General features: G+C 38.5%; 2 protein-coding genes and 1 long non-coding RNA gene across 5 annotated transcripts in view; 1 reads left to right on the top strand and 2 right to left on the bottom strand.

Annotated features, from left to right (window-relative positions):
• Positions 1-653, bottom strand: part of LOC121912544 (teashirt homolog 1-like) — a 195,504-nt gene extending 194,851 nt beyond the window's left edge. For all 3 annotated transcript variants that reach the window (XM_042434727.1, XM_042434726.1, XM_042434725.1), the window contains exon 1: positions 163-653. The gene's annotated coding sequence lies outside the window, so the exon portion shown is untranslated. The remainder of the gene's footprint in view (positions 1-162) is intronic.
• LOC121912545 lies at positions 598-10,217 on the top strand. Its single transcript, XR_006100097.1, has 4 exons — positions 598-678; positions 822-896; positions 2,545-2,653; positions 9,893-10,217. It is a non-coding gene; the product is annotated as an uncharacterized LOC121912545 (long non-coding RNA).
• csmd3b (CUB and Sushi multiple domains 3b) overlaps positions 2,992-12,812 on the bottom strand; it is a 386,683-nt gene continuing 376,862 nt past the window's right edge. The window contains exons 68-73 of the mRNA XM_042434723.1: positions 12,495-12,554; positions 11,584-11,742; positions 10,229-10,365; positions 9,505-9,592; positions 8,630-8,765; positions 2,992-8,039 (exon numbers count right to left, since the gene is read on the bottom strand). Of these exons, the coding sequence (XP_042290657.1) occupies positions 7,880-8,039; positions 8,630-8,765; positions 9,505-9,592; positions 10,229-10,365; positions 11,584-11,742; positions 12,495-12,554 (740 nt within the window). The 3' untranslated portion in view covers positions 2,992-7,879. The remainder of the gene's footprint in view (positions 8,040-8,629; positions 8,766-9,504; positions 9,593-10,228; positions 10,366-11,583; positions 11,743-12,494; positions 12,555-12,812) is intronic.

Raw genomic sequence — 12,812 nt, forward strand, 5'->3', positions numbered from 1 at the left:
TAAATTGGAAGCATTTAAAAAAATTAAAAAAACAAAGAAATTAAAGCACCTACTATAAATTATGAGTTTGTAGACGTGTGACAGCTAACGTTAACCAGCAAGAAGGAGCAACAAACAACACTTTAGTGTTCAGCAGGGGGAAAAACGTCAAACTTGACTCACCATTTTGACGATACAACCACTGAGAAAGAAGTCCATCCACTTCGTAGTGGTTGACAGTTTTACTGTGAGCGATTATCCATTATTGAAGTCAAATTTGAGGTCACTTAAGCGGCCCTCGTCCCTCCAGATGAAGCGACACAACATTCTCGTCGATACATTCAGCAGCCGCCATTGTGACGTAGTTACATGTCAACAAAGGAGCGTCTCGGCGTGGTTCCCCCTAAAACTCTTCAATCTGGCACCAAAATTATGAAAGAGTTTCACGTTTACCAGCCGAAATAACCGAAATTTATCTCCTCAAATTAAATAATGTTGTACAGTTTATAAATCTGAACTTTATATGATTTTTCTGTCATTGTGCTAAATGGGCAAGCCGGCGTCCGCTGTCATCGTCTTAAGAAACAGCAATGCAACTTCTGGAACTTTCAATCATATCATTTGGTCTTCATCTGCAGATGGAGTTTGCCCATTTTTTGTCATGGAATTGCAGTTTTTTAAAAGCCCTTTTAGGGATAGGTATTATTAGTATTATTAGTATTATTTTGAAATGTGGCATTGGCTCATAGCGTATTTGTCCCGTATTTTTTTTTTTTTTTTTTTTTTTTTTTTTTTAAAAAGAAGGGGAAAAAAACAAATTAAATACATTTCCATTTCTTCAGGACTTCCTGTCTATGTTGATTAAGATCCTGTGATTAGACCTAAAGCACCTGAACAACTACTAAATGGACTCTCAGGTGAGACTGTTTTCTCAACTGCGGTTTTAAAGGTCAAGAATGAACCTCCGGTAAAATAAATTTATGTAAATAAGATAGATATATTTATTGTCCCAATGGGGAAATTTGTCTCCAGTGCATTATGTGCATCTCCAAAACATAGATAGATAGATAGATAGATAGATAGATAGATAGATAGATAGATAGATAACAAAAAAAGTTGAATAACAGTTATTTAAAATATTATCAAAGTTGCTCACCCATTTTAGTAACAGAACTAAATTGAATCGTCAGTTCAAAAGTGTGAAATGTAAAAACATTCAGTGATTAAGATGTTCAAAGGCACAAACTAAAGTTAAGTTAAAACTGCAACTGTCTTCTCTGTAATTGGACAGAGCCTATTTAAACATAGAGAAACAGCTGACCAGGATTGGCTTCCAAACTATTTGTGATGTCACAAATCATGCTTGTAGGCCTACCCCTAAAAATTGTTTTTCAATGAGCACAGAGAAATTTTCCTCCATCAGCAGATGAATGTGAAAACAGCCTTCTTGTGTCAAACTCTGTACATACATTATTCTGCACAGTGGAGCTCAAACATTCAACTGTTGGAACAAGAAGAAATCTCTTCTCTGCTTCTTCCTTTCTCTTTTCTTTCTTTTATGGCCAATTGAAATGTGTAAAACAATATTTTTGCATATTTTAGCAGGCAACCAAACACAAAACGCAGTATGTCAACAGTAATTCTTGCCTTAAATCATGACAGACACATTTTTAAATTCCCTTGAATTATTATCTTCCAAAACACAGGCCAAGGTAGGCTCATATTTTGCAGTCTATAGACTTAAATTTATGTGGGAGGGAAATTTTGTTGTTTATTATACCTCCTCCTCTTCAGTCAAATCAACTTACTCATTTGTTTTGTAAAACTGTGTCCATTACAAGGCAGTCACAAGAGACAAGAGGAAAATGACAAGAGACAAGTTTGTGTTGTTGCAATTCCCACTGGTCGCCAATAGAGTTCAGTAAAGGTGATACAGTTGTCATTTTTTAAAAAGTTGTTCTTGTTACTTTTTGCACATATCCACTGCGTAGTTTGTTCTCCCATGGTGATGCTGCATAAACATAATTAATTCTCAGCCGTCTGGATCCCCTGTTGATCAGCAGCCTTAATCTATTTTGTGAAGAAACATTTTGGTCTTCTGAAATCCCACAAGGACTAGTGGTTGCACTATTTACAGAGTTATGTGTCAAATGATTAAAGTGCTGACAGGTATTGAGCTGGCTCGTGAACTGTAGAAGGCATAACTTTAGTGTCATAATGAGGAACTTAAAGGTACAGAGCAGTCCCTGGCTCACCAATTTTAAAACTGTCACTACTGACTCCTATGCACTACTTGTTTAAACTGATGGATTATTTGGAGAGTTTTTGGGTCGGCTGAGACATTTTTGGGGAGCTAAGAAGAGCTAAGATGTAAACACATTTCATTTCAGATGTAGCTATTCGTCCTCAGTGGTGACCCAGGAGCCGCAGATACATTTAGCGACGGGCTTCATTTGCTTGAAAAAACCCAGACATGCACTTCCAAGCTGTAGAAAAATCTCATGGCTTGTAATATCTGTTCATGATATATGCAGCATGAAAACTCTGCATTTGCCTCTGTTGCAGAAAGTCAGACCAGCAGTCACAGGTGCAGCAGCAGAAATAATGTTGCATTCCCAGTGATAAGGACTTCCACAGTGAATGAATGGTCGCAGTTCAGGGAGTTCATCTCAAGGTGAGATAGCTGCACTGTTATTTATATGGTTTTACACTTTGTGCCTGCAGTATTTCCCCTGCAAGGCAGTCCCTGACTTTGAAAATGAGTTTTCCAGTCACATTTGAACATAACATAATATGTATAATCTCTAGTTTGTACAGTGGTACATATTCACTAACCGATGACAGTAGGTTCAGGAGTTGAAATGTACACTGCCAGTAATATGGATTTGAATACAATGTTTTGTTTGCCTGGTATTAATCAGATAAAATAGTCACAGCAAATCAATTAGCAGGAAAGTACAGAGACAATAAAGACAGACACGTTTTTTTACAAAAGCAATTAGCCTTTTTTAATCTTACATTGCATTGAAAATTTACATAATAGATTCATACATTTTACAAATAATTTCATCATAAAAATATATTTCTGTACAAAACACTTTTTTATTCTATATTTCATCTTTTTTTTTTCAAATGGTGAATATTTCCAATGTCCCCAGGCAGGAACGGCTTTAAGTCTTTCAAATCACATGGGTCTTATTGCGGTCAGTCAGTAGGAAAAGCCTGTGGCAAAATAGACTGAAGCTTAGAAAAAAATGACTTCTGATGAAGGGGAGGACTGGAGCAAGTGTGTGTTTTTGTGTTTGTGTGTGTGTGTGTGTTTGTGTGTGTGTGTGTGTGTGTTTGTGTGTGTGTGTGTGTGTGTGTGTGTGTGTGTGTGTGTGTGTGTGTGTGCGTGTGTTTGAAAGAGCTCGTGTGGATGACAGGGTTGGGGGGAGCTTGGGGGGAGTCCCATGGTTTTTGGTAGGCACTGTGTCAGATCCATACCGAAAAACAACAACAACAGCAACGACGACAACAACAGCAGCAGCAACAATCAATCCAAACTGTAATAAGAAATAATGTCACCATAGCGATGCAATGCGGGACACTCGCAGCGTGGATAAACGGGGAAACCGCAGCTACCGTTGCTTTTAAATCAGTTCTGACTCTAAAAGGAGTTTTCTGTCAGCTGGTTGCAGTCAGCGCCTGTGGTCACGACAGCGGGGGTTCTTAAAACAAAGTCGATGTTCTTGCTCACCCTGGCACCCAGACTCATTAAAAGCAACTGGTATTCATCATGTGTTGGGACACAAACTCACTAAATTCTGTCTCTCACTCCTTAAACCAGGCTCTTTAAAAGAAAATAAGTACTTTTTTTTTAAATGGAGACCAAAGCTGAAAAACAGTGAGTCATGCTCATTGGTGTATGTATTCCTGTCATGTGGGGACCAATTAATATAGGTACAGTATATGGTGCATTTTCAGGCCCAACCCTTACAATAAGAAACTATTATGGATGTTATGCACACTCATATCTGACATCTTCTCTCAGCGGTGGTTTATCGACGGCACATGAAACCATCAGAAAGGCCAACAACCTGTGCAACAACAGCTTCCTGTGGCTGACAGGGGCTAAACACGGTGAAGGTTGCCAGCTATAAACATTTTTTATCAGAGTTGGTAGCAGGCCAGATCTGAAAAATAACTACCAGCCAAGGAACAGTGAGCTGAGATTATAAGGCTATATATTTATAAAATAAAAATAAGCATTCAACGCAAGGGGAAATAACAAATCTCAGTGGCCTTGGTTTTATGTTTGAATTTACTCTGATGTCAACTTGAAAACCTTGAAGATCTTTTCCCAAATCATCAGTTCATCTTAAAGCTTCAGTGTCTCTGATATAAATGACGTTCAAGGCCCTTCAGAGCCTTTGAAATGCAACGTGCACACGCAAAACACTACATCATACGTCATTAAGATCTATATGTTATTGCACCACACACAAGTGTATGATAGTTCTCAAGTGCCAAAGGGAGTACAAACTTCTTCTTTACATCCAAGTAAAGGTTTGTAAATTTTGTAAGCCAATTTATAATAGATGTGGATTTCAGTACAAGGTCAAATCTGAATCGTCTGAAAAGAGAATTCTTGTACTACCATGATCCCAGACATTTCAGTATTGATTTATGAGACCAAACGCTTCGTTAACAGAGGAGCCAACTTGAGCACCGAGATTCAGTGATATAAAACCTGGAGGTGAACTTAAGGTAATGATCCTTCTAAGATTTACACATCTTGTCTTTGAGGTTTTAAGACCTAATAAGGTTACAACCTGTATGTTGTACAAGTAAATTGGGTCATAATTTTAGTAACATTTCACAAAGAAACCCATGGAAAACACCCTAAAAGCCACTCTTTCCAAACTACTTTCGACACGTCAACATATGACATAAAAATACAAAAAAGAACGGGCATGTCAATACACAACACATTTTCTACGTGGGTCAAAACATGTATGTGGTCCATAATCCACAAACTGTCGGGCAGTTCACCAGCAGTAATCATTATTATCTTTGCCATTAATATTATATCTTTTTTTTATTTATTTATTTTACAGTGTGTGTTTCTTATTTCACCATGGCCTTATGAAAGATGATGGAAAACAACAGTGGGTTCCATTAAGAGCTGGGTTTTCTGTAAGTTTTGACATGTTTCTGTGGCTTCATATGACCAGTTAGGTTAGAAAAAAGTGCTGTTCCAGCTGATCGTTAAATTATAAATTATAGATGACACTGTTATGTATCTGCAGTGATCAAGAACTGCAGTGAAGGGGAAGAAAAATAATGGCAACCACAGCACAAACTCCATCTATTAATGACTATAGAATAACCAGAATTTCTCCCCCAGGGATCAATAAAGGATCATCTTATCTTATCTTAGAAATCTGCCATGTGTAATAAATGTGTGATGAAACATTAACTTGAAACAGCATGATTGTTGCTGGCAAACCTTGCATCTCAACAATAATGACAACAACAATACCACTGACACTTATCATGATTGCCTCAGTGGGAAAGACAGTGTTGGTGTGAGGAACGTCACGTTTACACAAGAAATGGAAATAAAACCAATTTCATGTCACAAAGGAAACAAAAATATTGTTTGTGACTTCTGTGAACAGCACATAATTGTAATATCTGATATTTATTTCATTTTTTTTCTAAAAACTCTCTGCTATAATCTGTCTTTCCCCTTCAGCCCCTCCCCTGTGGTAAATATATAGCACAAAAATATAGGTGGTGAATGCTCCCGAATATATATGCAATAGATTTACAGATCAGAAGATTCTGCAGCAATAACAAAGAAAGGAGAGAAGCACTCGCAGAGTGCAGAATTACAGTGGAACGGTGTCCACATTTGTAGGGCTATAACCCTGTTTGTCTGTCTTTTAGCTTGTCTGTCAATTTATGTCTGTCTGTAAGCCTGTCTATGTCTCATGTCTATCAGCCTGTCTGTGTTTAGTTTTTCTGTAAGCCTGTTAATCTGTGTTTGAACCTGTCTGTCTGTCTGTGGAGTGGAGACACTGGAAGTCTGCAACAGTCTTAAGACCCTACTTGTCTTCTTGAACGTGTCTATCTTTTTTGCGTCTAACAATATCTGTTTTTTTTGTCTCTTAATATCACCTGTCTGCTCTCTGTCTCTTTAGATTTTCATTAGTGTGTGCACCTGTCATCTTTTCTGTCTGTCACTCAATCCCGTCAGTGTCTCTGACTGTGTAACCTTTCTATCTGTCCGTCTCTCAGTGGGTAGACAGGTAGTGTTCCTGTAGAATGTGCTTTAGTGCCAGAGCTTTCTCTGTTTCTCAAAGTCTTTTTCCTTTGTTAGTCCATCAGAGTCCTCTGTATCCATTCAACGTCTTTCTCATCAGAATCCATTGAAATTCACAAGATCGGGAACATCTTTCCTCAAGGCCATATTCTGTCTGATCTGATTCGTCACATAGAGGGAGGGCTGACCTCTCTCAGTAGTTGATTTCAGGTTAGACAGGCTCTGATTTGCTGCGTTGGGATTTTAAGATCTCATCTTTTCTCTTGATGACTCCCTTACTCTACTTCCAGTTTGGTTAGGGGTTGTCTCCATCTCTTATCCACTGGATGGGAAGGAGCAGTTTATCCATTAGATGAGTCAGTCTCTTCTCATCTGTTCTATTAGTGCTAGCTCCCCTTTAGACTCCTTTTAGTTTTGCTTTGCTCTAATCCCAGTTCAGTTAGGATTATAGCTCCGTCTCCAGGGCTCCCCCTTATCCTTTGCTTAGGAGTTAGTCCCTTTTCAAAGCAACTTTTGCTACTGTCTGCTAGCATTAGCCGTCTCAGACTCCATTTTCATAAAAAAAAAGACAAGAGACTGGTAATACCAGCCTCTGGTTGTCACAGAGTCAGGAGGTTGTCCTCTCTGGTTGCTAGGGTGTTGTATTCCGTGGTCATTGTAGAGATTTAAGAGGCTCCTGCTCACAACTAGTCAGTTTCTAGTTTACTTATGGTCTGCTGGTGACAGTGTCTGTTACTGTCAGTGTTGAACCCAGATGAACAGCATTCTTTGCTTCACAGTGTCTTTTGTGACATCCTTCGCCATCCGCAGCCATTTTGCTTCTGTGTTCCTCAAAGTAAGTATTTGTTCAGTACAGTTGGGGAGACAACATGGTACAAATGAAATCAACCTAGTTTTGTAGTGCAGTTTATCTCTATGATGTATAACCACAGCCAGAGCACTGATAATGTGCTCTCGCTCTCCCCGGGCAAGGACTAACGGTCACAGAGCGGAGAGTGGGTCATTCTCTCCAAAGCTCTGTGTGAAATACAAAATTCGGCACTGGGTTATGGTGACATGTCATGATATCTGACTAGCAGGTCATGGCTTTATCATTATTACTGGTATTAAACAGTGAGTGGGATTAAATAAGAGGTTGAAGTATAACGGCTATGTTCGGTTTAGAATCAAATTATGAATTTTCCTTGACCAGCTAAGACTTGGAGTTAGAGTTGGATAATACATAGGCCGGTGTAGTTTTCATCCTTTTCTTGACGTCACATCTCACTGTGAGTTTACACTGGCTGTGTTGCATCCATCAGAGATAGCAGAAATTTTACATTTGTTTAAATTCAGTTGCGGATGCAAAATGCTGCGAATGAAAGGTACCAACGCCGAGTTTTGGTTTCAGATGGATAGTTTTCCCTTGACTGGGCGAGATTAGGTTTCTGAACTGGGACTGAAGGTTTTTTGTAATCAATGTATAGACCATGTTGCTGACGATGTTGAGGTTTGAGTCAAAGCATACGGCTTTCCCCCTTCACAGCCTTGTACCAATTGTGGTCCCCTTAGATATCTGAGTCATTAAGTTCAAGTGAGGACAATCAATCCTCAGACCATGGTGCAGACAGTATTTAGATTCGGATCGAATCTAACAGCCTTCCCTTCCACCGCCTTGGCGTTGGTGTTGTACATGGGGTTCTCAAAGGCAGCCTGGCCATTGTTGTTTTCATGGACTGAGCAACCTGTGTACTGTGTTTTTGGTGTGGTTCTGTGAAAAAAACAGAACAGCAAATATAATTACAATGTTAGAGTGATAAAACTGTTTGTCTGTTAATATTCACTTAACTGGTGGACAATAGCTATGGGGAGTCTTGGGAGTGGAATAGTAAACAAGTTATAAGAAGGATTAGAAGGAGAGTTGTGCTTATAGGAAGCCTAGTGAGATTCCAATCAGCCCATCCAAAACTAATTCCTTCAGCAAGCTTTTTTTTGAGATACTAACAGCAGAACAGAGGACATTTGTATCTTTTAACAATGAGAATACCAGTCAATTGTGCTTAAATCACATCTCTGAAAAATCCAATTTACAACCTCCTAAACAGAATTGTTTTGCAGCACAGTTTGCAACAGATAATGACTTAACTGTCTCCTCAACAACCAAACCACTGGGGCAGGTACTGTTTTCATGAATCTGACAAGATGCTTAAATGTTAACAATGCCTTTGTACTTTTTGTGTGACAGCACAAAAAACACAAGTGATATAACAATTCAGTGACAGGAACACATTTGTTTTTCTATTGCGGAAGAACAGACATGACTTAAATGCAATTCATGTGTGTGTGTTTTTTTTAGCACACCTTTGTTTGTAGAGATAGAAGCCAAAGCCGGTGAAGATTAGAGCGAAGAAAGGCACCAGAATAGCGATAGCCACAGAACTGCTGTTGGTACCAAGCTGAGGCGGTGGCGAATTCTGACTCTCTGACATATTCAGACCTGTTGTATACAAAGAAAAGCATCGTCATTGGTCACACAATTGGTCAGGATGGAATGATGAAATGACAAAGAATTATTGATTTATTATAAGCAAAACTCTGATCATATTATTTTAGAAAAATCAAAAAACTCAGTTTTGTTGCATGTTTGAAAGGAGGTCTTCCAAAGTGACAAAGTCTATACAGGACTAGCATTTCTCTCCATAACAGCTGCAAGTCAGATCTTGTCAACAGTGGATACTGGAAGATCACAATTATTTTCTCTTCTTAGCATTTGCAGTTGAGCTGAGACCTGCAATGTACAGCACACTGTCCAGATTGTGTAAATGTCTTGTTAATCCCAAAATAATGAGTCTACCATAGGTGCCATTTGCCTCAGCTTGTTTGCTGATTTTGGCATCAGTACAGATCAGTTCCCGATCACCTAAGGTAAATGACTCCTTTCAACTCAATTTGATGGCGATGGAAGATGCAGGCTGATGGAGTTTAGCCCTTTTAAGATGACTTCGAGTGTGAAGAGCAGCTTTTGCATAGTGAGAATCTATCCACTGCAAGGCTGACTAAGTGTGAGCAATAAGGTCATTATTGCCAGCAAAGAGGAGCTCCCTGATTACTTTCTCCATCAGTGAGATTCTCGCAGGCAGTTCATGAGATTTTCACATCTGTCATTTACAGTCAAAGCTGACTTAACACAAAAATATGCATTATCCGATGCTGTTACTAAACCTAAACAGAATTACCCAGTCTTTGAAGTCCAAACTGTCCATAGTCTTTTCCCTGAATGAAACCCTGGAATACGTAACTAGAACCATCAGGCTCTGCTGATACCTGAAATGGGAGGATGATAAAGACAGGAGAGAAATAATGGTTGAGAAAAGGGGAAAAAGGAAGAAAACAGAGGGAGAGAGATAATAAGAGAGGGACAAATGTTGATTTCATTTTGTGTAAACACAGCAATGTATAAATTCAAGATATGCTTTTGACTTTTGCTTAATCTATTGTTGAAATATCTTATAGGCAAACAACGTTACGACGATTTACACAATTTTACACACTTGAGTAAAAAAAAGAGACTTATTGAATGTTTTGCTGTAAATCGTGAGTAATCCAGTTTTCCTGCTTTTTCAGACCAGCTGGTGCTACAAAACTGCAGATACCCCATGATGAATATTTACTGAATGCATCACTACAATGTTAAGAATTAGACAAAATAAGGGAAAAAGGGATTTGTATAAGAACCTAGAAAAACTAAGCAGATGACCACAGTAAGCTCACAGAAAGTAATCACTGCAGTGATTTTCTGAACAAATAAGATATGTGTCTCTCAGTTGTGGAGCAGTGACTGTCTCACCCTGAATTTGTCTGTTCAATCAATCACAGAGTTAATGCACTGAAAATGTTTGTCTTGTAGTTTTGATGGCTGAAGTAAATAAAGTTGATTCCTTTGTGTCTGCTGAGACTTACAAATCCATCCATGGTCCAGGAGTCATCTATGATTTTGGCTGGAGAGATGGCTGAGTCTTTCAGTTGGTTTCCCTGGTTCACATAGTTCACCTGGTACATCAGCAGGAGCAGCCTGGCCTCAGAAGCCTTATACACTCCTGGAGAGGACAGAATAAATCCATGGTTTATAATGTCCCAGGGAATATAATTGCTAGCCTGCTGCAGAACATTACATCAGCATGTGTTCCTTTTTGAACTGGTGTATCCCCAATGTGTATATATAGTATCATGTCCAATTGGAAATCATAAAGATAGAAGAGAGAGACATGTTGAGACAAAAAAAAAACAACTTTAACAGTACAGTAAGCAAGAGTAGGATCAGTAAAATAAAGGTAAAAATGAAAGAGAGAGTAAAACCTTGAAACCATGTATAAAAATGTGTGTTTTTGCTTTGTACTGTTTGGTATTGTGCTGTAAAATATTTTAATTGTGACCTGCTGTAGGGACTGCAGATGAAAATTTACTATAAGCTAACTCTGGTACAGAGTTAAAATAGTATAAAATAGTAACATTTATGTTTAACACTATACACGGTCCCAATGAATAAATAAGACAAGAAAAAACCCCCAAAATGATCCACCCTACTCCTAAAATCAAATTGTCTTTTTTTAACATTACTGTTCATGTAAAGGTTAAGATACGCACAAACATTAGGTTTAGATTGATCCTCTGATCTCAGTCTCAGAAAAAAAGTAAATAAGTGTACTTGCCAAATTGTTTAACTATTCCTTTAAGTACAGTGCTTAGGTAAGGGAAAAAATTACATCTTAAGACAACATTGAAGTTTATTGCGACTGGGCACTGGCCCTTTGGTGACTGCATGAGCACTGCCTTAGCCGTTATTGATCTAAAGCTGCTCCTTTAAGCCAGAGGATGGATGTTAAAAGTCTGATAGCTGCATGTTTTTTGTTTTTGGGCTCTCTGCTACCAGTTCTAGCTTCAACAGGATTTGCGTTTTAATAGGGTCTTAAACCCCCCCCTGATGTTGTTGTAGGACCCTGGGAGGTCTGTGTGTGAATAAGTGTATGTGCAGATGAGGGTTTGGGCAGGAAATACAGCAACAAACATTTAAAAAGAGGCTGGTGGCTCTAGGGAGGGAGTTAACTTCATACAGCAATAATCTGCCATAAAACAACAAAAAGTGTGCAATACAAAGTGTTGATAGTAGGAGCTCCATATTACTCAGAATGGCTAACACACCAGTGCACTGTACCATGAACATGACATACAGTATGACCATGCCATGTCCTGTCACATCACATTTACTATACATTATATACAGTCTGTAGGATATAATTAGCTGCATTGTAACATGCCTGATAGGAGCAGTTCCATGTTGCTGTTGCTAAGGGTAACGTTGACTCTCCCTGTCGTGGAGTTGAAGCTGGTGATGCTCAGTGTCATAGGCTGCTTCCTCCCACGGTAATTATAGGATCCTTTCCAAATATAGTTAGGAGCAAAGACATCATCTGGAACTACAGAGCAGAACAGAATAAAACAGAAATGTTAAAATAAAATAGCGCATGTGTTTAGTAAGTATCAGTAAGATCTTAGATTTCACGCAGTTTAGATAAAAAAACAATCTTGCAGAATTTCAAGTTTCTTGTGTGCCTTATTGGAATACAGTAAATACATGAATAGATACGAGTGAAAGTTCTTGCTTTTCCTTTATATTTCCTATAGTTGCATAGGTAATAACCCCATTACTATGTGTACTAAGAAGTCAAGAGTTCACATGTGGCTTTAGACAGAACCTTTCAATAGATTTAGAAGCTGCTTCCTGCTTTGATAGTTACAGAAACGTGTACATACTGCAGCTATAAGAACTCATGTGTAATGACAGAGAGTTATAGAACTCTAACAGAATAGGACAGATTACAACAGAGCAGAGCTTAAAAAAAACATTGAACAAAACTACAGCATAGAGAAGAGCGTAGAGAACATCAGTAGCTAATTTACCTTTCTATGTATAATGAGGAAAAATAAATTATTCACAACTATGAATGAATGCGGTAAAGTACAATGAAATCGACAAGAGCACATGAAGAACAACAATGTAGAGCAGAGAAGAGCCGGGTGGAATGAAGCAGAGCAGATTTATTAAACTACAGCAGACAAGACAAGACTAAACTAGAACAAAATAAAATGAAAAAAGAAAAGTCAAGAATAGACAAGGAATGACAGGACTGTACCAGCCTGAAATAGACAAGCCTGTAACAGAACTGACCGTTAAGTTTTGGGCTGGGGGTTCCCGTTACTGGTTTCACAGGTTTCTTCTTCTCTCCAGCTACACACAAAAGAGAGACAGAGGGTGAAAGATAACGTCCAGTGAGAACATGAGCAGAGATGTAGTGACACAGTATGAAAAGATATTAAAATGTTCAGCTAAAGCCCTAAGAAACCAGGCTTATACTGAGGAGAGTGCACTTTATTATTATCAAATTAGAGTGCAGTGCTGGTCACACATGCCCATAATGAGCAATGAGTGTGTTGAAAAGGGGTCACCAAAGATAAATCTCTTTAATGGTTATTTGTAGGCAGAGCA

Source organism: Thunnus maccoyii, chromosome 15 (genome assembly GCF_910596095.1).
Source record: "Thunnus maccoyii chromosome 15, fThuMac1.1, whole genome shotgun sequence".
Classification (NCBI taxonomy): Eukaryota; Metazoa; Chordata; class Actinopteri; order Scombriformes; family Scombridae; genus Thunnus; species Thunnus maccoyii.